This window comes from Podarcis erhardii (genome assembly GCF_964252035.2).
Source record: "Podarcis erhardii genome assembly, chromosome: 7".
Taxonomy (NCBI): Eukaryota; Metazoa; Chordata; class Lepidosauria; order Squamata; family Lacertidae; genus Podarcis; species Podarcis erhardii.
Window position 1 is genome coordinate 87,005,190 of NC_138511.1, and position 25,011 is coordinate 87,030,200.

General features: G+C 51.1%; 1 protein-coding gene across 9 annotated transcripts in view; it reads right to left on the reverse strand.

The window, feature by feature from the left end:
• Positions 1-681: 681 nt before the first annotated feature.
• The window catches only part of RYR1 (ryanodine receptor 1), a 223,488-nt gene continuing 199,158 nt past the window's right edge, over positions 682-25,011 (reverse strand). For all 9 annotated transcript variants that reach the window (XM_081868598.1, XM_081868604.1, XM_081868605.1 and 6 more), the window contains 15 exons: positions 23,600-24,897; positions 21,726-21,796; positions 19,144-19,348; positions 18,312-18,398; positions 16,458-16,858; positions 15,134-15,176; positions 14,693-14,823; positions 14,443-14,503; positions 12,353-12,499; positions 11,560-11,694; positions 9,716-9,872; positions 9,541-9,605; positions 7,128-7,228; positions 4,785-4,836; positions 682-1,848 (listed from right to left, as the gene is read on the reverse strand). In XM_081868598.1, the coding sequence (XP_081724724.1) occupies positions 1,753-1,848; positions 4,785-4,836; positions 7,128-7,228; positions 9,541-9,605; positions 9,716-9,872; positions 11,560-11,694; positions 12,353-12,499; positions 14,443-14,503; positions 14,693-14,823; positions 15,134-15,176; positions 16,458-16,858; positions 18,312-18,398; positions 19,144-19,348; positions 21,726-21,796; positions 23,600-24,897 (3,050 nt within the window). In that variant the 3' untranslated portion in view covers positions 682-1,752. The remainder of the gene's footprint in view (positions 1,849-4,784; positions 4,837-7,127; positions 7,229-9,540; positions 9,606-9,715; positions 9,873-11,559; positions 11,695-12,352; positions 12,500-14,442; positions 14,504-14,692; positions 14,824-15,133; positions 15,177-16,457; positions 16,859-18,311; positions 18,399-19,143; positions 19,349-21,725; positions 21,797-23,599; positions 24,898-25,011) is intronic.

A 25,011-nucleotide genomic window follows, 5' to 3' on the forward strand; every position in this document is an offset into this window, starting at 1 on the left:
CACCAGAGTGGTACCTATTTATCTACTTGCACTTTGACGTGCTTTCGAACAGCTAGGTTGGCAGGAATAGGGACTGAGCAACGGGAGCTCCAAGCTCTGATCGGCAAGTTCTAGGCTCTGTGGTTTAACCCACAGCGCCACCCATGTCCTTACCATTTTTACCTTAGCGTTACTCAAATCCTGCCAAAGGTTTTAGTTGTTTACAGTGTTCTCTTAAGTACATTGTGAATTTTCCCCATTCCTTCTTAAAGTTTCTCTCCTAAAGAACCATTCTGACTGGGCGGGGTGGAGAGAGATCCTAGGGACCGAGGAGTAGGGACCGAGCAACGGGAGCTCACCCAGTCGAGGGGATTTGAACCGCCAACCTTCTGATCAGCAAGCCCTAGGCTCTGTGGTTTAACCCACAGCACCACCTGTGTCCCTCAGACGGGCAGGAGCCAGCTGCAAATTATAGCATAGACACTCAGGGTGGGGTTGGGGGTTTCTTTCTTCCTCCACCTCCCTCCTCTCCAAATCCACCTCTATCTCTAGGGCCTCCTCACCCCATGGCATCATCGGGGGCTACCCCCTAGATCTCAGGGCGTGGGATGCTCCTGACCTGGCAACCCAGGTGTTAGAAACCAGGTGCTGCTGGAAAGGCATTTCGTTGGCTGCACACAAGGAAGACACGCACTCGTTGGCCAGTTGCAGCAATCTATGGTTTTATTGGCAGGGAACCAAGCTGGCCTGGTGAGGGGGAGGGGAGGGGACAGAGTGGCAACCCCCTGCCCACCCCCCAGTAACAGGCCTGGCTTGTTTTGGCACTGGCAGTAGACATGGAGGGTAATAGGATGGATCCGGGCAGGAGGGGAAAGGGGCCACCGCTTCCAGGAGAGGAGTGCGATGCACAATCAAATCCTGGTGCCCCCCGGCTTCCCCCCCCCCAATGCCCACTCACACACAACACACACACTGGGGTAGAGTTTCTAGGGTGCCTCCCCCAGCTCCATTGGCACAGAGGAGCCCAGGCACCACACAAACCATAAATAGCACGAGCCCCACAAATGAGACACAGATTTAAGGGGAGGGCAACACAGCAAGGGGCACTGAAGCAGGAGGGGGCTGCGTTGCTGGCAACCCCCCCCCCATGTTTGGGAACCTGGAACAGGGTGCCCACACCTCCCTCTCTCCCTCCTGCACTCACAAGCTTGCAGCGCCCCCGCCTGATTGCTACAACTGACAGACAGCAGCAAAATAACTCTCCTTCTCCTCAACCTCCTCGTGAATCTAAAACAGCATTTGGCTCCCCCCCCCAAAGGCCCTCCCCTCTTGGCTTGGGGAAAGAGTCCATAAAAGGCACTTGAAAGTGGGGGAGCCCTTTGACCCTAGAAGGGAAGTATTGCATGGACACCCCCACGGGACGGGAAATGGGTGGGAAGAGTTACTGGCCGGGTGCGGAACCCTTGGCGGCCCCAGGTGCAAGCCGGCATGCGCACCCTGAGCCAGCGGATTGCTTTCTTTCTCCAAAGGGCAGGAATCCTCGCCGGGTCTGGAGGGAGCCAGGCCTGGCTGTGGAAGGGGGGTTGGGGGGGATATAAAGGCGGTGGCAGGGTGGGCAAGGATCAGGTGTGGCACCACCACCACCCCCACTCTGAGGCACCATCGCTGCTGCCTCCCTCCCCCTCGCCGCGGGCAGGGGGGAAGAGGGCGAGGGAAGGTGGGTGGGCCCAGAGCGGGTGCCTCCTCCGGGGCACAGGGCGTGGAAGGGGGCCTTTAGCCAAGCTGGTCTTCATATTGCTTGCGGAAACAGTCGCCGGCCGGAAAGAAGTCCCAGCTCCGCTCCTGGTACATCTTCCAGACGTAGGACTCCTGTGGGAACAGAGGAAGAGGCTGCTGAGATGGACTAAGACATGGGCAGGCAAACTAAGGCCTGGGGACCGGATCCGGCCCAATGGCCTTCTCAATCCGGCCCACGGACGGTCCGGGAATCAGCGTGTTTTTACATGAGTAGAATGTGCCCGTTTACTTAAAATGCATCTCTGGGTGATTTGTGGGGTATAGGAATTTGTTCATTCCGCCCCCCCCCAAAAAATATAGTCTGGCCCCCCCACAAAGTCTGAGGAACAGTGTATCGGCCCACTGCTGAAAAAGTTTGCTGACCCCTGGACTAAGAGAAAGGGCAGCAGCCCTGCTGGGGAAACAGCCAAAAACCAATGGGGAGGGGGGCTATTTAATAATAAATTATTATTAATAATAATACCCCACCCATCTGGCTGGGTTTCCCCAGCCACTATGGGTGGCTTCCAACAAAGTATTAAAATACAGTGGTCTGTTAAACATTAAAAGCTTCCCTAAACAGGGCTGCCTTCAGATGTCTTCTAAATGTCTGGTAGTTGTTCTTCTCTTTGACATCTGGTGGGAGGGCGTTCCACAGGGTGGGCGCCACCACCGAGAAGGCCCTCTGCCTGGTTCCCTGTAACTTGACTTCTCGCAGCGAGGGAACCGCCAGAAGGCCCCCAGTGCTGGACCTCAGTGTCCGGGCAGAACGATGGGGGTGGAGACGCTCCTTCAGGTATACTGGGCCTTTGAGGCCGTTTAGGGCTTTAAAGGTCAGCACCAACACTTTGAATTGTGCTCGGAAACTATTGCCCGCCTCCCGCTCATGTTTCGAAAGACGTCTTCAGATGCATGTGGCCTGCAGCGGTAGGGAGGTTTAGGGTGTGAAGCTTCCATTTTTTGCAAATATATTCAGGTCTTAAAAATATGTTTCTGGGTGCGAGGAATTTGAACCTGCCGTTATTTTTGCGATCAGACGATTTTCGGCTTGGAAAGTTTACGTTTGAAAAGCAGCATATAAACTGGTTTCGGAAAAACCAAAGAATTTTAATTTTACCTTCCGAACATGTCAGGTAATGCTAAATACAGTGGTGCCCCGCAAGATGAATGCCTCGCAAGACGGAAAACTCGCTAGACGAAAGGGTTTTCCGTTTTGGAGGTGCTTCGCAAAACGAATTTCCTATGGGCTTGCTTCGCAAGACGAAAATGTCTTGCGAGTTCCTGCGGGTTTTCCCCCCTTCCCCCCCCTTTTTCTAATCCGCTAAGCCGCTAATAGCGCTAATCCGCTAAGCCGTCAATGGGCTTGCTTCGCAAGACGAAAAAACCGCTAGACGAAGAGACTCGCGGAACGGATTCTTTTCGTCTTGCGAGGCACCACTGTAATAATAATAATAATAATATGCAAGTACTTGGCAATCATTTTTAATGATTTCTGCGCAATTTCGCACACATTTAACCTATCACGCAAAAGTAAATTATATTAATTTAACCAAACTTATCTTTTGAATTTCCAAGCCACGTCACAGCTTTTTAGCCCCCCTTGTTTATGGAATGTGAAAAGCTGAAAAATTCAGCGTGCCCTACTTACTGCAGCTGCCTTTACAGTTTCTTGGGACTAGGCTGGGTGGGGGGGCAAGACTCTGCTCCATCTTGCCTCCAACGACCAGTTCTCCACCCCAAACCTTTTGCCTCTGGAACAGGCAACTGAGCTGCCTTAAGGAATGAATCAGGAGGTGTTTGGGTGGGTGGGTGTAGCACACCCTGGCCCAGAACTTCAGAGAGGCCCGCATTCCCTTCTGGGCAACTTTCTGAAGGCTACATGCCAACAGTGGGTGGGGCCAGGGGCAAAAGTGAACAGAGGGACAAATGGAAAACTTTTCCTCTTGTACACCACAGTTTTCTACCCACGCTCACACTCCTCCCTGTTCTCCACCGAGCAAGTAAGAGGCATGGTCAGAGTTCAAGGACAAAGTCCAGCAAGGCAAAAACACTGGGGGTCCACCCCAGTGAAGCCAGGAGAGGGGTGGAGGGAAGTTAATTCGGATAAGATATAGATTTAAAGGAGAATAATATTGTTAAGTCATTTTGGACTCACAGCTGTCCATAGAGGCGCAGGTTAATTCTGTGTCCAGGGCAGCTGTCTACCAGCTCCATCTGGTACGCAGAATTAGACCCTACCTGCCCGCGGACTGTCTCGCCAGAGTGGTGCATGCTCTAGTTATCTCCCGCTTGGACTACTGCAATGCACTCTATGTGGGGCTACCTTTGAAGGTGACCCAGAAACTACAACTAATCGAGAATGCGGCAGCTAGACTGGTGACTGGGAGTGGCTGCCAGGACCACATAACACCAGTCCTGAAAGACCTGCATTGGCTCCCAGTACGTTTCCGAGCACAATTCAAAGTGTTGGTGCTGACCTTTAAAGCTCTAAACGGCCTCGGTCCTGTAAACCTGAAGGAGCATCTCCACCCCCATCGTTCAGCCCAGACACTGAGATCCAGCACTGAGGGCCTTCTGGCGGTTCCCTCACTGCGAGAAGTGAGGTTACAGGGAACCAGACAGAGGGCCTTCTCGGTAGTGGCACCCACCCTGTGGAATGCCCTCCCTTCAGATGTCAAGGAAATAAGCAGCTATCTTTAAAAGACCTCTGAAGGCAGCCCTTTAATATTTAATGCTGTATTGTTTTTAACACTTGATTGGGAGCTGCCCAGAGTGGCTGGAGAAACTCAGCCAGATGGGCGGGGTATAAATAATAAAATTATTATTATTATTATTATTATTATTATTATGTTTAAGATATTTGGAAAAAACAATAAAAATTGTTGGGAGAAACACTGGGGGTCCAAATAGGGTACTGAGGTCCAGAAAGAGAGGGCCTGGGTTCTCCCACCGACCCTTCCTTAAAGTGACATGTGCCTGTCACTTCTCCCCTACCTCCACTTCTGGTAAGATTAGGGCTCCCCCCTCACCTGGCCGGTGTGCTCCGTTTCATCCTTGTTGATGAGATACATGAGGAAGAACCTGTAGAGGGAAGAGAGGCAGAAAGCAATGAGGTCAGAGGCGGGGCTACAGAGGTCTTCAAGCAGCCTTTTCTCAACCTTGGGTCCCCAAGTGTAGTTGGACTACAAATCCCACCATCCCTAGCTGCCAGGGCCAGCGGCCAGGGATGATGGGAGTTGTAGTCCAATGATGTCTGTTGGAGAAGGGCTGCCTTTAGTCCATTGCTTTGGGGAAGTGGCAGGCCCTGTGCTAGGAAAAGAGCCCCCCAAATCTCTCTGTCCTTCCGTGCCAGGAATGCAGGTTGAGTAAATCTGGGCTCCCAGCTGAGAGATCGGCAGCCCCTTCGCCACGCTTGCAGCTGCAGCGCCCGGGGAATGGGAGGCGTTTCCGGAGAGGCTGCTTCATGGCTGATAAGGGCTGCTGTCTGCATGCAAGACTTTTCTTGACCAGCACAGGGAAGGGGATGTTGGCGGAAGGATAGTTTGTCAGTACGCTTCCTGTGCTTCCAGTTTCAGCTTCCCTCACCCCTTGCATGGGCAGCTCCTGGCTGGTGTGACACCTGCCCCCATTCTGCTTGCCAAACAGACGTCCCTGGTTCTTCCCATGTGCGTTGTGCAAGTTCACGCAGGCGTAGCCATCACTTGATGAGTGCAACGTCAAGGGATGTGTTGCACATACGAAATACCTGTGGCAGGTGGCTTCTGTACCATCTCAATCGCAACTCTTCTGTCTCTCTCTCTCTCTGTCTGTCTCTCTCTCTCTCTCTCTCTCTCTCATAGAATCATAGAGTTGGAAAAGACCACAAGGGCCATCGAGTCCAACCCCCTGCCAAGCAGGAAACACCATCAGAGCACTCCTGACATATGGTTGTCAAGCCTCTGCTTAAAGACCTCCAAAGAAGGAGACTCCACCACACTCCTTGGCAGCAAATTCCACTGTTGAACAGCTCTTACTGTCAGGAAGTTCCTCCTAATGTTTAGGTGGAATCTTCTTTCTTGTAGTTTGGAGCCATTGCTCCGTGTCCGCTTCTCTGGAGCAGCAGAAAACAACCTTTCTCCCTCCTCTATGTGACATCCTTTTATATATTTGAACATGGCTATCATATCACCCCTTAACCTCCTCTTCTCCAGGCTAAACATGCCCAGCTCCCTTAGCCGTTCCTCATCTCTCTCTCTCTCTCTCTCTCTCTCTCTGTGTGTGTGTGTGTGTGTGTGTGTGTGGTCAGGGCATTCCATGAGACACACCTGCATGTGTGAATTCGCCCTTTAAAACAGCCCCCAGCCCCCCATGCTTATCACATTATGCCTGTCAAGGAGAACCAGAACTGCAGCTACTGAGCTTGGAGGGGCCTCTATCTCTGACTAGGGAGCCAAGAAGGCTTCATCTTCCATTGAACCCTGTGCTTGTCAGCTGTAGCAAAAATTCCACTGCAGTTTATCTTATGCCAAAAACTATGTTATTTATCTTGGGGTGAAATTAGGCAATTTGTGAAACTGAAATAATAAATTGTGTTGCAATTGTGGAAGATAAGTATGCATGACTGCTAGTTTGTGCATAAAGGGGTAAAGGACCATAGAATTGTATCGCTAGATAGAAGCAGCTAGGTCAAATCCCTTCACCTCCAGAGAGGGAGGAAGTGAAACTTTTCTACTTCCTTTCTCTCTCTCTCTCTCTCTCTCTCTCTCTCTCTCTCTCTCCCTCCCTCCCTCCCTCCCTCCCTCCCTCCCTCCCTCCCTCCCTCCCTTGAATTGAAAAGGATGTATGTGAGCTTGCTACCCAAGAATATTCTGCCTGTGTTTCTTCTTGCGGCTGCATGGAACAATGCATGTATCAGACCTATGAATCTGTAAGTAAAGCATTTAAAACTTACTTAGCAGTATGTGGTCTGTTCCATGTGAAATGGACAGAAAGAGGGGAGCGTTGCAAATGGGACAAGAAAGGTCTAACAACTTATATTCATACCACTTCTCTGTGCTGCGTATATTTGTGAGTTGAATACTCTGCTCCTGGGGCTCCCTGCATTTTGAATCCAGGCCCCCAGCTAATTCTTTTAGCTGTTCCCCCACACTTGGGTCCACAGGGATTTTCTCCACAGTTATTCCACCCCATTAATTACAATGCGTAGGATACTCAACACAAACGGGGCACAGGAAATGCAACCGATTGCACAATGTTTGTGGATCGAAGGCAACAACAACTAGCTCAATGTCTGTTCTGGGATGAATCAGTGAACAGTGAAGAGAATTTTCCCTCCTGCTTCCAGTTTGGTTGGAATCCCCTGAACATTCCCGCTTCCCCAGCCAGCTGCTCACATGTAATTTGCCAAATTGTGCTCCTCCAGCGTGTGGGTCTCAAAGCCGTGCGGCGTCGTGTCAAAATAGTCACTGCCGATTCCACAGATGAAACATTTGGTCTGCCAGGATGGAAGCAACAGAGTGAGAAGACAGTTGAAGGCAAAGAGGGAGCTAGGGTTCTGTCTCTTCACAATGGGTCAAGCCAACCCCAACCCCAACTGCAGCCATAGAATCATAGAATCCGAGAGTTGGAAGGGATCCTGAGGATCCTGTAGCCCAACCCCCTGCAATCCAGGAATGTGCAACTGTCCCTTACGGGGATCAAACCTGTGACCTTGGTGTTATCAGCACCATGCTCTAACCCGGGGTGGCCAACTCTCAAGAGACTGCAATCTACTTTCAGAATTAAAAACTGGCAGTGATCTACCCCTGTGTTTTTTTTGGGTTCAGCTCAAATTTGTTGAGTTTTTTTTAGGGAGGAGAATAGCCCCGTTTTTTAAGGGGATAAAAAAAGGCTTTTTGAGGGGAGGTAGTTCCATTTTTGGGGAACAAAGGCAAGGGACAAAGGGGTAAAGCCACTCACAAAAAGATCACTATGGATCAAAACAGCAGCGCAGAGGGAACTGTGTATACCCTTCCAGGGATCACACAACAGGGCGGGGCGAGGGGGCGGGGCAGGACTCAGTTTTAGCCACACAAAGGAAAGGGAGCCAGAGATCGACTGTGATCTACCAAAACCTTGTGGGGATCTACTAGTAGATCGCGACCCACCTGTTGGAGATCCCTGCTCTAACCCATGGGTAGGCAAACTAAGGCCTGGAGGCTGGATCCAGCCCAATCGCCTTCTAAATCTGGCCCGCGGATGGTCAGTGTGTTTTTACACAAGTAAAATGCGTCTTTTTATTTACAACGCATCTCTGGGTTATTTGTGAGGCCTGCCTGGTGTTTTTACATGAGTAGAATGTGTCCTTTTATTTAAAATGTATCTCTGGGTTATTTGTGGGGCATAGGAATTCGTTCATTATTATATAGTCCGGCCCCCCCAAGGTCTGAGGGGCGGTGGACTGGCCCCCTGCTGAAAAAGTTTGTTGACCCCTGCTCTAACCAGCTGAGCTGTCCTTCTATGTTTCCATGCATCAAATCCCTCCCTCCCGCAGTGTGAAGATTATCAGGAGTCCCCAGAGTTGACCATGTTTGTGTTCCCTCCCAGGGGATGTCTCATGTCCCTCCTTTTCTTTTCTTTTTTTCTTTTTAAATAATATTTATTGAAGTTTCGAAAAGGTTACAAAAATATAAAAGAGGAAAAAAAACAAAAAAACAAAAACAAAATACACACAAAAAGAAATAAAAGTAATATAAAAACAATTTAAAACAACAACAACACGTCATCCTTTCCATATCTTAACTTTCATTTACTTGTTTGCCTGACCCCCTCACACCTCCCTTTTTTGTATTCTAGTTCAATTAGTAATTTCAGCAAATCCTTTCCATTTTTTCTTTTATCTTGATAATTCATCTTAATACATTATAACTTTGCATTTTCACCTAATAACACTCGATTTTCAATTAAATAATTTATCTTAAAAATCTAACCTGCTAATTAACTCAGCAAGTCCTTCCATCTTTCTCTACTATATTCTGTCATTCAATTTGCCTTAATTTAAAATAAATTAAGTTAAAATAAATTAAGGCATGCCCCTCCTTTTCGCCTTTTGCTAAAAAGAAAAGGCATTTTACTTTTGGAGATATATGCAGTTTATATACAGTGGTACCTCGGGTTAAGTACTTAATTCGTTCCGGAGGTCTGTTCTTAACCTGAAACTGTTCTTAACCTGAAGCACCACTTTAGCTAATGGGGCCTCCTCCTGCCGCCGCGCTGCCGGAGCTCGATTTCTGTTCTTATCCTGAAGCAAAGTTCTTAACCCAAGGTACTATTTCTGGGTTAGCGGAGTCTGTAACCTGAAGCGTATGTAAGCCGAGGTACCACTGTACTTATGTAAAGTATATTTTTGTCGGCTTCCGGAGGCGGCGCCATCGGCAATGGCGGAATACCTCTGAATTGGAGGGAGAAGCTCCGCAGAAATCGGCTCTTACCGCTGCAGCGAAGCGGGGACCCTTCCGAAAACTGCAGGCGAGTGAAGCCTGCGACCGTGGGACTCGGCGGGCACCCTTTGCGCCCCCCCCGTTTTGCAAAGGAACTCCCCAAAGAGCTCCGGAGTGAGACAGGGTGTTTGGCGCGTATATTTTTGTCATGGCTGTTTGGCATGGATTCCCTAGTCCCTCCCCACAAAACACCTGGTCACGGGCCAGGGAGCCTCCCTGATAGACAACCTTCTCTGTGATAACTTTCTGATTGAAGTCACCGGCTCGCCCCACCCCCCACCCTCCTATGGCTGGGAATTGGAGGAGAAGAAGGAGGAGACCAGCTTACCTCCATGTCCTCCTTCACCTGCTCCTGCTGGTCTCTCAGCTCCCCAAAGGCGTCAATGATCAAACCTGGTGGACAGGAAGTCAGAAAGGTAGGAAGACAGAGTTCAGGAGCCCTGGCGCAGACTCCGCCCCACACCCCCATGGGACATAATAACCATGACCCGCACGGGACCAACCTTGGATGATGGCCAGCAGGATGACGATGACAAAGAAGAAGAAGGTGATGTCGAAGATGACGCGGTAAAGCTCGTACTCGTCACCTGCCGGGTCCTCGATCTCGTCACCGATGCCCCCGCCAGCACGCACCCCCACGTACATGTGAAACAGGTAACACTGTGGAGGAGAGGAGGGAAGAGGGAGGGAGAGGCTCAGGGGGCATTGCATACACAAGGCTTCTTTGGCATCATTGCTTTCACATATAATTTATTATTAAATTTCTGTTTTACAATTTAAAGCACTCATTTAAACACCCTTAAAACACCCTTCTTCTCTTTCCATGGTTCATTTTACATATCATAAATCCCCACATGTTTTACAGAAACTATACCATTCAGCACTCCATTATAACATCCTTCATAACTTATTTACACTGTTGAATTTATCTTAATAAAGTGTTTTCAGCCGTACACTGTTATTTCCCATATATTTCATAAATAGTGTCCAATCTTCTCTAAACCTATGTTCTTCTTGTTCTCTATGTTAAGTCTGCAAGCTGCACATATTCTGTCAACTTAAGCTGCCACACTTCTTTGGTTAGGACCTCGCTCGTTTTCCATTTTGGGGCTAACAGAACATGGCTAAAATAACCTTTTTTGACACCTGGGGATTTCAGTTTGAATTATCTCCAACAGAAAAGACTCTGGGGTTTTTTTGAGAAAGTGCTTTTAAACACCCTCCCCCCCAATTCATTATGGATCATTTCCCAATACTCTTTTACAAGTCCACCACATATGAAAGAATGTTCCCTAAGAGGCATCATTTCTGACCGTGTCACCTTGGCAACCTGGAAAACTATATTACATTTTCCTCTCTCCTGGGTACTAATGGAGGAGTCGTCCCATATGAATCTGCCCCCTCCCGATCTGGCATTTCCATAAAGACTTGAACCCCCAGGATCTGTTTCTTAAACATTAAGAACTGGCCCCTCCCCACTTGGGGACAGTGGCAGTCTGACGTGAGGAGATTTCACCCCTCCCATATCCAGGAATCTCCTGATGAGTCTGGTGATTCTCCAGAGAGGAGGGGCAGTGTTCTGCTCTCTACTTATTCTGCTCCAGCACCACATCAGTCAGTCAGTCAGTGTGTCGGAGAGAGAGAGACTGAGTGTTAGAGATTGTGTGTAGAGATAAGGTTGCTGCTAAGAGCAGCTGCAGACACTCAGTGCAGCATTCATTTATGCTTAGACCTCATTCAGCTCTGTATATAGTTGTATAATAGTTGTAGATAGAATAAAGAAGATATTCTACAGAGCTGCTCTCCGAGTCGTTTATGCTCTGCTATACTCTGCTGTGCGACGACTGTCTTCTTGTGGAAGTGAATCCGGTGCTCACAACTCTAAGCTGTGAGTTCACAGCACTTTGACCTGTTCCTGTGCAGAAGGTGGTCTCTGGAAGTGCTACCCAGCTCGCCTAGCCCAGTCGGGGCTGAAGTGGATGAGTCCAGTTCGTGGCACTGGCTCAAGGGCGATGCTGACATGACGTTCACCCTGCTCTTGGAACAAGAGATGCGTGGACACTGAGACGCTCTTCGCAACCTCCGCTAGAGCTTCCCTGAACATTCCTGGCCTCCCAAATTTCGCCGGTTTTAGGAAAAAGTCGGAGGCGTCTGTTGGGAGTCAAAATGCTTCTCCTATTGTATCAGCAGCCTGCTGCACCTTCTGGACCAGAAGTGATGGCAGAGCCTAGGGAACGTGGGCGGTCGCCGTAGGAAGCAAAGCCGCTTTCCAACAGATTTAAGCCCCTGTGGGGGGGGGGGGGGAACAAAGCCAAAAGAGCACGGGGAGCCTCTGTCCTTGTCTTACCGTCATCATGTCGTCACATTTCATGTCAGGCTCATCTTCGTCCTCACTCTTGTTGTAGAACTTGCGGAAAAAGTTGAAGGCGACCACTGTGTAGAGGTAGACGACCACCGCCAGGAGCCCCACCGTCATTAGCAGCTGGGGGGGGGAGAGGTCACACGTGTGAGAGGAGGTCCATTATCATGCAGCAAATGATGCCGCAGATGTCATACTGGTTGGACACAGAGGAATTGGGGGGAGGAACCAGATGGGGGACCCCCAAGGGAAGAAGGCTCAGAGCCCAGGGAGTGGTGGTGGGGTAAGGATGAGTGGTCAGAGGGAGAAGAGGGAGCAGACTGGGGGGTGGAGGTGTCGGAAGCGGAAGAGGTAACAGGGCTTAGTGAGCGGGACGAGGCAGTGGCAGAGAGCAGTCCAGAAGTAGAGGCAGAAGTGGAGGCTGGAGAGGAGGGAGGGGCAAGAAGAAGGAGTCTCCCTCTCCTGCCGTGATCAGCTCTGCTCCCCGCTACTCTCCCAGAACCAGGAGAGGCATGAATTGCGAGGAGCAAAGGCAGGTACACAGGTGCAGTCTCAGATTGCTTGGGAAGGACTCAGGTGAGGAGGAGACTTAGGTAGCTGTGGGGAATGACTTTCAGTCTTAATGGTTGTGTAATCGGCTTTCCCAGATGTGAAACCCTAATCTAGGCATTACACAGTATATAAATGAATAACAGTGAAGAAGGTGAAGGTGTGGGAGGGGTGTATACCATGAGCCAGGGTGGCCCCCACATTTGATCTATGCGCCCCACAGCCCCGCTACCTGTTTGCCGTTGTGGGTGACGGACGAGAGGATGGTCCTTAGGGTCTTGACGCCCATGGCGATGTCCAGGAGGTGGGAGGCGAAGAAGAAGTTGTTGTAGTGGCCGAGAACGGACATCACCATGTACCAGAAGAGGTACAGGAAGGACTGCACGGGGGAGAGATATGGATGGGTTGAGACAGAGGCAGGATGGAGAGCAAGGGCACAGTGGGATGCCCACATTGGGAGAAAGGGGTGGAAGGTTTTGATGCCGTCCTCTCAGCTTAGCAGATGCAGGGCTGCAGCATCAGATGCCGCCCCCCCCCCAGCCCACGGGCCACCCCACCGGCTGCTCTTACTCTACTGCCAGCTCATGAGGCAAAAGATGATCACAGATGAGTACCATCCACTAAGAATAGGGCCTGGAAGGATGCCCCACTGAAGGTGGAATTTGGCCTGTTTTCTCCCCACTTGCTAATCTCTGACCTACCGCTGACCAGGACTTTACTTGGTTGGGTGGGGGGTATTGTTTTTGTTCGTTACAATGGTACGCATTTTTGTGTTTTTATATTGTAAACTGCCCTGTGATCTTTGGATGAAGGATCATAAACAAACAAACAAACAAACGGTCGATCCTGCCCAGCCAAATACACGTGCAGAACTCCACAACATCGGTATCTGAGTCAACTAGATAATTCATTAGTTTTATTCTGATTCAGTTATTCTGGTTTTCAAGCAATTTAGACATCCGGGCACTTTTCGTTTCTACAGAAAGAAACGGGCAGTAGATGCAGGGGCGGAGGAAGGGGGTGTGTTGGGGGCGGGTCGCCCCGGGTGTCACCACTGAGGGGAGTGACAAAATGGCAGGCAGCACTCACCATGGGGCCTGCAGTGCACCCAAGCCGCGCATCTCTCCTGGGAGTGACAAAGTGGCTTGGGTGCCCTCAGGCTCCGTGCTGCCCCAAACGGTCCACTCAAAGCCTCCCCCTCAGCTGTAGGGTGGCTGGCCACACCCCCGCAGGCAGCTGGCCACGCCCCTTGGTGCAGGGCATGCACGCCACTCCAGGCACCCAATCAGCTTGCTCCACTGCTGAGTAGATGAGCGCAGGATAGAGAAGCATATGCAGCCTTTTCATTGCAAATATGAGGTCTAGAATCTCTGCTTCTGTCTTTCTAGGGGATAACTACGATTCTCTGGTGGGACGCGGGTGGCGCTGTGGGTTAAACCGCAGAGCCTAGGACTTGCCAATCGGAAGGTTGGCGGTTTGAATCCCCGCGACGGGGTGAGCTCCCATTGCTCCCAACCTAGCAGTTTGAAAGCATGTCAAGGTGCAAGTAGATAAATAGGTACCGCTCTGGCGGGAAGGTAAACGGCGTTTCCGTGCACTGCTCTGGCTCACCAGAAGTGGCTTAGCCATGCTGGCCACATGACCTGGAAGCTGTATGCCGGCTCCCTCGGCCAATAAAGCGAGATGAGCGCCGCAACCCCAGAGTCGGCCACGACTGGACCTAATGGTCAGGGGTCCCCTTTACCTATGATTCTCTGGGCACTGAATTACAGTGGTGCTTCGCAAGATGAAAATAATCCGTTCTGCGAGTCTCTTCGTCTAGCGGTTTTTCCGTCTTGCGAAGCAAGCCCATTGACGGATTAGCGGATTAGCGCTATTAGCGCTTTTAGCGGCTTAGTGGATTAGCGCATAAGCAGATAAGCGGCTTAGCGGCTTAGAAAAGGGGGGGGGGAGGAAAAAAAACCCGCAGGAACTCGCAAGACATTTTCATCTTGCGAAGCAAGCCCATAGGAAATTCGTTTTGCGAAGCGCCTCCAAAACGGAAAACCCTTTCGTCTAGCGGGTTTTCCATCTTGTGAGGCATTCGTCTTGCAGGGCACCACTGTAAGTTGAACTCTCTTAGAAAACATGTAGAGATTTGGCATTCCCCTAGCAGGTGAAGCCCTCGCATCTCCCCCTGCTTACAGTGGAGATTCTGCTGGTCTGAATGGCCTCCCTCCCCTTTAGCCAGTGTTTGCCAGGCTGTGGCACCAATTGGCATAAATATTGAACAGTTGAACCTCCTGCCCCCCCCCAGCCCTCTAACTGCATCTTCTCACTCACGTTGTCAGTGAAGATCACTCCGAATTTCCAGACCTTGTACTTGATGTCAATAGAGGTAATCCTGGCAGAAGAGAAAGGAAGGATAAGGAGGAATGCAAGTGTGCATGTAAATTCATACGTTCGGTTTTGCTGCGTGCATCCCAAAGGGCCTGTCCACACTTCCCCTTCTCCCACGCTTAGGAAGCATAGGCCCAAGCAGCTCTGCCTTTGCCCCACCCGCCCCACTGCCAGCTCTGCCCACCCTCCTCACCATGTTATGAGAGATGTGTCTGGCTCAGTTTTTTTCTCGTTCTGCGCTGTGATTTCCAGACTGGCCAGATCTATTCCCAGCAGTTCTGCAATTCTCTCTCGCCCGTAGATGTCACCGTATTTGTTTAGCACCTGGAGGATGGGGGGGAGGGATGTGGCAGTGGCGTAGCGTGGGTTGTCAGCACCCGGGGCAAGGCAAGTAATTTGTGCCTCCTAACCCGTGGATTTGCGCCCCCTAACCCGTGGATTTGTGCCCCCTAACCATAACCCCCAGATGTTGCGCCCGGTGCGGCCGGCCCCCCCCGCACTCCCCACGCTACGCCACTGGGATGTGGTTAAGAAAAGATGAGCTCTCCATCTTGTTAACCACCCCTGCCTTAGATCAGGAGAGCCCGAGGCCTTTGTTTCCCTAGCCTTGTTTCCCAATGGTGGAAGATCTCACCTTTCTCTTGATGAATTTGTCCCAGTAGTTGCTTGGGAATGACCTGGCAAGGGGAGAGAAGTGGGGGGGGGGCATTAAGAATACCATTCATTCCTCCTGCTCCCATGAAGGCTCCCTGACCTGCCAGGGCCATTTCTCTCCCTCCCTCCCACCGCAAAACCCACTTCTCCCCAAAAGCCCTTCCACCTGATCCTCTTCACTCAGCCAATCTTCTTCCCCTCCCCACTGTTTAACTGGCAACCCTGGACCTTCCTCCTCGCTCATCAGCATCCTGTCTGTTTAGTACAGACTCTCAGCCTTCCAACCTGCTGCGTCCGCTCAAAGGCCTGCTCAGCCCAGCTTTCTGTTTCTGTGAGTGGTCAGCTTAAGTAGGAAGCTCTCAAGCATGGGCGCAAGGGCTGGCCTTCCCCTGCTCTTATCCACAGTGCCCTCTCCGAACAAGGAGGCTTCCTTTTCGCTATCATGGCATAAGAGCCATCAACAGGCAATATCCCTCCATGAGTTTTTGCCTGGCCCCTTTTCTCCTCTGCAAACGTGTTTGGCCACCGCCGTATCTTGTGATGGCAAATAAATAAATAAATAAATAAATAATTTATTATTTATACCCTGCCCATCTGGCTGGGTTTCCTCAGCCACTCTGGGCATCTCTCAACAGAATATTAAAAGCACAATAAAACATCAAACATTAAAAACTTCCCTAAACAGGGCTGCCTTCAGATGTCTTCTAAAAGTCAGGTAGTTATTTACAGTGGTACCTCGGGTTACATACGCTTCAGGTTACAGACTCCGCTAACCCAGAAATAGTACCTCGGGTTAAGAACTTTGCTTCAGGATGAGAACAGAAATCGCGCAGCAGCGGCACAGCGGCAGCAGGAGGCCCCATTAGCTAAAGTGGTGCTTCAGGTTAAGAACAGTTTCAGGTTAAGAATGGACCTCCGGAACGAATTAAGTACTTAACCCAAGGTACCACTGTATTTCCTTGACGTTTGACGGAAAGGTGTTCCACAGGCAGGGTGCCACTGCCGAGAAGGCCCTTTGCCTGGTTCCCTGTAACCTCACTTCTCGCAGGGAGGGAACTGCCAGAAGGCCCTCGGAGCTGGACCTCAGTGTCCGAGCTGAATGACAGGTGCACTGTGCCAAGTGGAGCTGGCCTGTCCTGAACCTCCTTGCCAGTTGGTTTTGCCCTATTGCCCCGAGAAGGGTTTAGCCCAGCTGCACTCTGGGAAGCCCTCTCCCCTCTTTCTGAACCTTTAGGAGGTGGGGCTGTTGCCCAGAGGGGGAGGAGCCGCCGCTTAGCCCCTCCCCTCCCCACAGATGGACTCACGGAGCATTGAGCACCAGGCGGTCCCACTGCCCCTTGATGTCGTCGTCCTCCGGCTGCTCCGTGATGTAGAGGCCGTCAAACTCCAGCTTCCGCGCCAGCTCCTTCTCGCGCTTGAAGATGACCAGCGGCACCTTCAGGCAGTTGTAGCCGATGATGCAGAGGAAGGCCACCAGCGTGTGGAAGATGGCCAGGAACTGTAAGGCTGGCTGCATGTAGCCCGTGCTTTCCTCCAGGAAGAAGTAGACCACGCTGTCTTCATCGTCCTCATCCCCGTTGCCGTTCCCGTCCCCGCCGTCGTCGTCCCCGCCACCAAAGCCAGAGCCACCTCCAGAGCCAGACTCCAGATCCCCATCGAACCCAGAGCCCTCAAACTCCTCCTCTCCGGGAGGGGTGTCGGAAACCTGGGAATGGCAAGAGAGGAGAAGGAGGAGGTTGGGATGGAAAGTTGCAACCCTTGAGCCCGGAAGGTTTCAGCCTTACTGCTTAGCCACCAGGTCATGGCTGGGGGACCTCTCTTCAGCCTGAAGGTCATGTTCCCTTCTGGGTCCACCTTCCAGTGGTGGGCAGGGTCAGAGGCAAAAGTTGGTGGAGCAAAGGATGCGAGCTTTGCCTTCATGCGACAGGCTAGTTTCTGCACACATTGTCAAATGCCCCTCTCTGGCACTGTGATGGCCTGGGATTCAGACTCGGATGCTGAACCTGAGGGATCCCAGCCTGCACAGGATTCCCCGCCTCCAGAACCAGCTGAGCCGGGGCTGGGGCCTGAGCCTGAAGGGTCCTCCCCTGTGCTGGATCCTCAGGTGCAGGCACCAGCTGAGCCTACTCTGGCTCCTGAGGTGATGGAGGACCCATTGCCTGCAGGTGCTCCACTCTCAGCCCCGTCAGAGGAAGCTGAGGTTGCCTCTGGGTCCTGTAACCCTCCAGCCTCTCCTGAGCTGCAGAGGCTCAGGGCAGAGAGGTGGAGGGAACTAAGTTCCCGCAGGAGGACGGCTCACCTCCAGGCCAGGAGAGGCGAGTCACCTGAGGATAGGGGCCGCCCTATGCCTCGGGGAAGATAAAAGCCGGCCAGCCCCAGTTCCAAGTTGCGGGAGCAACATTGTTGGTTCCTGCCTGAACCCTGTCCTGCTTTCCTGCCTGAGCTCCTGACCCGCCCTGGCTCCCTGCTTGCAAGCCTGTTCCTGACTTCACCCAACTCCCTGCCCTGCACCTAGATTCAGCTACTACGGACAGCCTCCACACTGCACCTTTGACCACGGACCGGACTTGGACCTCGCCTCTTGGGTAACCCACGGGACCAGCACAGACACCCAGGCAATCAAGAGGCACAAGCCAAGGACACGATCCAGCCAGGGGGGTGGGGAGCACTTGGGGTACAAAGCAGGGCCAGCGGGGTGTGTGGGATGGGGAATGTGCCAAGGGCCAGAGAAAGAGAGAGGTCTGTAGGGGGCACACCTGCCCTGCAGGTCTGAGGGTCCCTACCCTGGCAAGAGTTCTTGGTTTCCAACCATTTGCCCTCCCACAAGCTGTGCCCGGTTGTTTTGGCTCCCAGGATGCTGTGTTACTGTTGTGGTGGCTATTAACATTCATTATGCACCATTCACCTTCGGGGAAGGTTGCCACTATTTAAAATACGGCATAAAAAACTTACAGTGGGGGGGGGGATATGTCATTGCGCACAACCTGCTTTCTCCCATTTGTGCACTTCCCAAACTGCAGCATGGATCTCGTCCTCTGGCATGCATTAACTTGTCAGACTTTGATTCTCCTCTTGAATCTGTCCTCTCCCCGCCGCACCCACCATCCCTACTCCAGGGTGCCCCAACTCTCCCTCAGCAGATCTCCAGACCTACTTACCTTATAGAAGAGCAAAATGAAGTTGATAGCAAAGGCCAAGAAGAGGGCAAGGAAGCGGAGATTGTAGAAATTCCTGGACAGGTAATTCTGCAAAGAGGGTGGATAAGAGGAGAAGAACAATGTGCTGGACCAGGCCAGAGGGCCACGAAGACCTCCCCAAGCAGCTGGTAGTCAGAGGCAGACTGACTGCGGAAGCAGAAGAACGTCCCCGTGCCTAGCAACCACGGAGAGTCTCCATTAATTGGTCCAACTGCCCTTTAAAGACATTCAAGTTGATGGCCATTGCCATATGGCTGTGGGAGGAGATTCCATAGTTCAACTCTGCAGTGGGTGAAAAACCGCCTCCTTTGTGGTGCGGTGGGTTAAACCACAGAGCCTAGGGCTTGCCAATCAGAAGGTCGGCGGTTCGAATCCCCGCGACGGGGTGAGCTCCCGTTGCTTGGTCCCGGCTCCTGCTAACCTAGCAGGTTGAAAGCACGTCAAAGTGCAAGTAGATAAATAGGTACCGCTCCAGCGGGAAGATAAACGGTGTTTCCGTGCGCTGCTCTGGTTCGCTAGAAGCGGCTTAGTCATGCTGGCCACATGACCCGGAAGCTGTATGCCGGCTCCCTCAGCCAGTAAAGCGAGATGAGTGCCACAACCCCAGAGTCGGCCACGAATGGACCTAATAGTCCATCATATACCTTTGTCTGTCTCCCATGGTTCAGCTCCAATGGATGGTCCCACTGGGTTCTAGAATTATGACACAGGGAGGAAAACGCCCCCCCCCTTTCTCTACACGATGCATAATTCGGAAACGTGGAGCCCAAATATCTCCGGTCATCTCCCTTACCAGGAACTTTGTCCTCTGGATCTCCAGCTCGTTCCAAAACTCCGAGCCTCCTTCCTCCGCCTGCTTCTTGTCCCTCTGGGCCACCTTCTTCTTCTGCTTGGCTGGTGGCTCTTCCTCCTCTTTGGGCTTCTCCTTCTCCTCTTCCTTCTCCTCCTCCTTCTTTTCTTCTTCCTCCTCCTTTGCTGCCTTCTCCCCATTTTCAGCACTGGAAGGGACAAGGGGGGAGGTGGAGAAAAAACTTGAAAGACACACCATGCTTGCCACCCTGGGATAATCAGCAGAGGCCCCTTTTTCTCTTCCCTCCTGAGAGCAGGGTGGGGCAGGGCCCCCAGGCACCTCGTTTTCATTAGGCTCCAGGTGAAAACTTTTCTCATTCTCCCTGGGTTCTTCGTTTTTTAAAAAAAAATTAAGCAAGGGGGGGGGTGGAGAACTCCAGAGGTTGTTGGACTACAACTCCCATCAGCCCCAGCCACCAGTCATGCTTTCTGGGACTGATGGGTGTTTGTCAGTCAACCAGGGTATTAATCTAGAGCAAAGCTGATTGGTAGAGAAGGCAGCCATAGTCTGGGGGCTGATGGGAGTTGGAGTCCAACAGCCTTTGAAGGGCCACAAGTTTCCCACCAGCATTTTGGGCATTTTGTTCTATTCTGCACAGCTTAAAAAAAAATATTGTGGATTTTATTGCTTTGGTATTTTAATGGTGCAAAGCGGGCTGGAACCAACCCTGTTGTAGGATGGGATATGACTATTTCAAATAAATAAAAGAAGCAAATGGGCAACTGAAACTCTCTAGGACTCATTGAGGAAGTTCAAGCCGTCTCTCCTTCCTTCCCACGCAGCAGTTCAGGGAAGACTTAGATATCTATGAGATAAGAAGTTCAAATCCACCCATCTCCTCTGCTTAGGGTCGCCACCTGTCTTGTATAATACAGGATTGTCCCGTATTTCAATGTAAAATGTAGTTGATGTAGTTTTGTCCCGTATTTCAGGTCTTCTCTCTCTCTCTGTGCCATGTTAGGGATCGTCTCCAAATGCATGTGTTTAGAAGGGTGCATGAAATGTCATGTATAGCAATGTCAAGCAAAGACTGATTTACATGTATGGGTAGCCAAGCACAGACTGATTTACAAATTCATTTCTCTCTCTCTCTCTCTCTGTGTGTGTGTGAGAGAGAGAGAGAAAGAGAGAGAGAGAGAGAGAGAGAGAGAGAGAGAGAGAGAGAGAGAAATTCCTAAGGGGCCATACTGTTAGGCTGCAAATAGATTGTAATGGTTTGCAAATCAAAAAAGAAATTGCCCCCCGCAACTGCCCCGTCCTGTATTTTGCCAGAACAAAGGTGGCAACCCTACTTAAGGTGAAGGGAGGGGCCAACTCTGTGAATTCCACCCACTGAGAAAAAAGCTAAAACTGCAGAACCCCCTTTTAATTTGCATCCTGCATCTTGTTTAGGGAAGTTTTTAGGGAAGCAGCCCAGAGTGGCTGGGGAAACCCAGACAGATGGGCGGGGTATAAAGAATAAATTATTATTATTATTATTATTATTATTATTATTATTACTACTATTATTATTATTATTATTATTATTATTATTATTATTATTATTTGTATTTTGTTAGCCATGGGAGCACAAGGATATTGAACCTTCACCCCACCTAGGCAACCAAACATTGTATTCGAACCCCTCTCCAGCTGAAATGGCCCATACACCATGGGAAGCCAATGCATCGCCCCCCTCAATGTTGTTGTACTTCAACTCCCATCAGCCCCATCCACATGGCCAGCTGCAAAGGATGTTGGGAGCTGGAGTGCAGCAACATCTGGAGTGCTGGTTCCGGTACAGTGGTGCCCCACAAGACGAACGCCTCGCAAGACGGAAAACCCGCTAGACGAAAGGGTTTTCCATTTTGGAGGTGCTTCGCAAAACGAATTTACTATGGGCTTGCTTCGCAAGACGAAAATGTATTGCGAGTTCCTGCGGGTTTTTTCCCCTTCCCCCCCTTTTTCTAAGCCACTAAGCCGCTTATCAGCTGATCCGGTAAGCCGCTTATCAGCTGATCCGCTAAGCCGCTTATCAGCTGATCCGCCAAGCCGCTTATCAGCTGATCCGCTAAGCCGCTTATCAGCTGATCCCCTAAGCCGCTTATCAGCTGATCCGCTAAGCCGCTTATCAGCTGACCCCTAAGCCGCTTATCAGCTGATCCCCTAAGCCGCTTATCAGCTGATCCGCTAAGCCGCTTATCAGCTGATCCCCTAAGCCGCTTATCAGCTGATCCCCTAAGCCGCTTATCAGCTGATCCGCTAAGCTGCTTAATAGCTGATCCGCTAAGCCGCTAATAGTGCTAAGCTGCTAATGGGCTTGCTTCGCAAGACGAAAAACCGCAAGACGAAGAGACTCGCGGAACGGATTCTTTTCGTCTTGTGAGGCACCACTGTATTTTTGAGACCTTGAGGGATGGCAACTGGTTGCTTTGAAAAGTAAACATAAAAGGCTAAGGTTCAGGAGCACCCCTCTGGTTTCTCCCCCTGCAAGTCCCAGCTTAATTCAGAGTGTGCAATCCACTTCCACCAAGCACGGCACTCACTCAGCTTTCTCTGGTTCCACAGGAGGCTCCTCAATCTTCTCCGGCTCTGCCTCCCCTTCCTCTCCTTCCACCTGGAGAGTCAAAGAAGATGGGTTGGTGAATGAGTTGGTGCCGCAAGATGGCTGGGAGCAAAACGAGTTTGTGGGCATCATGGCTGCTACGTGGGGGGAATTTATTGCATGCCAGCGAGCAGAAGGCACCAAGGGCTATCTCCAGCTAAGTCCTACTTGGAGAAAACCCATTGAAATTAATGGACATAAGTTAGTCAGGTCCATTAATTGCAGTGGCGCTGGAACGCTTCAACAGTTTGTCTTCCCCCCCACAAATGTGCAGTCCTCCATCGCCTCCCAGGACAGATGGATATCAACTCAGCTCCAAGTAATATTAACTTCAGATGGAACGCCACGTTTGGCCCTGGAAAAGAATTCTGTACCTGAAATGCAGAGAAGGGAGCTAAAGCAGAATAACTTGCACTGCAACCCGGACGAAGATGCACGGGTTTGTGAGCAGCGCTGGATTTTTTTCCTTTTCTTTAAAAAAGTTACTACTAACAGCATCTAGCTGCTAAGGCACAGCAATACCAAACACAAATAATACAAGGTGATCCAAACACCCCCTTTTGTTTAAACAAAGAAATGTGGATGGAATTCAGGAGTGCTGAATCCCAGCCTGCCCTCTCATCCCCTCCAGACCCGGAGAAAGAACAAAAGAACTCTGAACTGCGGAGCTAAAATCCCCACACGATAATGAAAGTGGGTTGGAGAACTGCACCTCCAAATTCAGGCACATTCAAATTTCAAAGGATGGATGAGTTTCAGTTCTCAGGTGCAACCTTGTTCGGATTTCTCCTCCAAACATGGGGCTTAACTACACTTTCACTAGCCCCACTGCCTTCTCCCAGGGAAAACTGCTCTTTAGTGCTCAATCGAAGTAAACAGCAATTCAGTTGTTCTGATTTATCACTAAAGAGTGGGTTTTCTCTTGAAAGGCAGTGGAGCAAGGGGGAAACCGGTGTGTGTGTGTGTGTGTGTGTGTGTGTGTGTGTGTGATTGGCTTGTTTCGTTTTTGTAATGTATTTTGTGTTTTCATTTTGAATCTTTGTTTTAAACCACTCTGAGATTACAGATGAAGAGCGGTATACAAATGTTAAAAAGTAATAATCTTCCTGCAGTGCGTCTCCTATACAGTGGTACCTCTAGTTATGAACTTAATTCATTCCGGAGGTCCGTTCTTAACCCGAAACTGTTCTTAACTAGAGGCATGCTTTCGCTAATGGGGCCTCTTGCTGCTGCTGCACTGCTGGCACACGATTTCTGTTCTCATTCTGGGGCAAAGTTCTCAACTCGAGATAACTCTTCCAGGTTAGCGGAGTTTGTAACCTGAAGTGTTTGTAACCTGAGGCGTTTGTAACTCAAGGTACCACTGTACAGTCAAACCTCGGGTTACAGATGCTTTAGGTTCCGTTTTTTCAGGTTACGGACGTGCTGAAACCTGGAAGTACCGGAAAGGGTTACTTCCGGGTTTCGGCTGTCGCACATGCGCAGAAGCGCCGAATCGCAACCTGCTCGTGCACAGACGAGCCGCTGCGGGTTGCGAATGCTGCAGGTTGCGAACGTGCTTCCCGCACGGATCACGTTCGCAACCTGAGCGTCCACTGTACTTAATTGCTGACATCACCCCTTCACTTTAGATCGGGGTAGCCAACATGGCGGTGGTGTTAGACTCCAAATCCCATCACTCACAGATCCAGTTCCTCCAGGCATCGTACCTCCCCAATCTCTGTGCCCTCCCCACCTCCTAAGCCTCATCTCCTCCTAGAGAGACCCTAAGAATGCCCACCACTATTCAGGTACCGCCTGAAGCCCTATACGTACTCCCAGTTTCCTCTTGAGGATGGGCGATCCTTCGGGCGTAGGGGGCTCCACTGGGGTCGTGTCCCCCATATCGCCAAGCCCACCAGGTGCATCAGGAGCTGTGGATCGGAAATGCTCTTTCTTCATGTCGAAGCCCTCCCCGCCTTCAGCAGGCGCGTCCTCCTTGCCGGGCTCCACTATCTCTGCTTCCTCCCCTTCCTCAGCCTCCTGTTCGACTTCCTCAGAAGGGGCCATGTCTCCATGCACCTCGTCCTGCGTTGGGTCGGGCATGCTGGCCAACAGCTCCGTCACCGTGATCTTCTTGGCTTCCTCCACCAGGCCGCCCCCGAAGAGCGTGTTCCAGATGAGGAGGAAGATGCCCCTGGAGATGTTGTAGAAGAAGAGGAGGATGCTCATCAGAATGGTGTAGATGAAGGTGGCCACAGCCACGGCCATCTCCTTGACCGTCATCTGCTTGATCTTGCGGAGCTTCCGGCGGATGTTGCGGTAGGTGAACATGCGGAAGAAGTTCAACACGCCGTCCAAAAACTCCCCGAAGACCGAGGATGACTCCGATGGTGCCGACACCTTCTCGGCTTCCCCACCTTCTGCCCCTTCTCCTTCCTCCTCCTCCTCTTCCTCCTCCTGGCCCTCCTCCTCTGAAATCTGTGCCGCTATCTGCATCTCAAAGATGGTGTCCTCGCAGAAGTTGATGAAGAGCTCCATCTTCTCCGACTCGCCCCCCTCGTTGACCACGTCAAAGATGAACTGCCGCTTGGACTCCTTGACCTGGGGCATCTCCCACTGGGCCTTGTTGGTCTCGCTGATCTCAAAGTAGATCCTCTCAATGCGCTTGCTGGCGCCCATGATCTCAATGCGGCCCAAGTAGGGGCTGAAGTAGTTGAGGATGCATTCCGCCAACTCCAGGAAGGTCTTCAGGCGGTTGTCGTGCGGCATGTGCTCGGAGAGGTTGGTCAGCAGCACGGCGATGTTGAAGCCGATATCCTTGGCGGGCTCTTGGAATCGATCGGCAAACTCCTCGTAGTCGATCATCTCGTTCTCATCGGCCTCCGAGCAAGAGAGCAGGAACTGGATCTCGGACGGCGTGTACTGCTTTTGGCTATCCATGGCTTTCTGGAAATCCTTCTTGGAGATGAGACCCCGCGGGTCCGTGATGTAGTCTCGGAAGGCATCCGATGCTACAATGTCCTTCAGCTTCAAGAACATATCGAAGAACTTGAGAATCATCTCCACGTTACTGGAAGACTCCACCAACATGTCCACCATCTGCCGAGCGATGGTGCCATTCACCACGTTCCCTGGGTAGGCACATAAAAAGTAAGGTTAGACGTGGGACTGAGAAGTGTGTTGCGGGTGGATACACAAGTGATGAGTGGGTGGGTTTTGCACTCATGTAAGCACTGTCAGGTGGA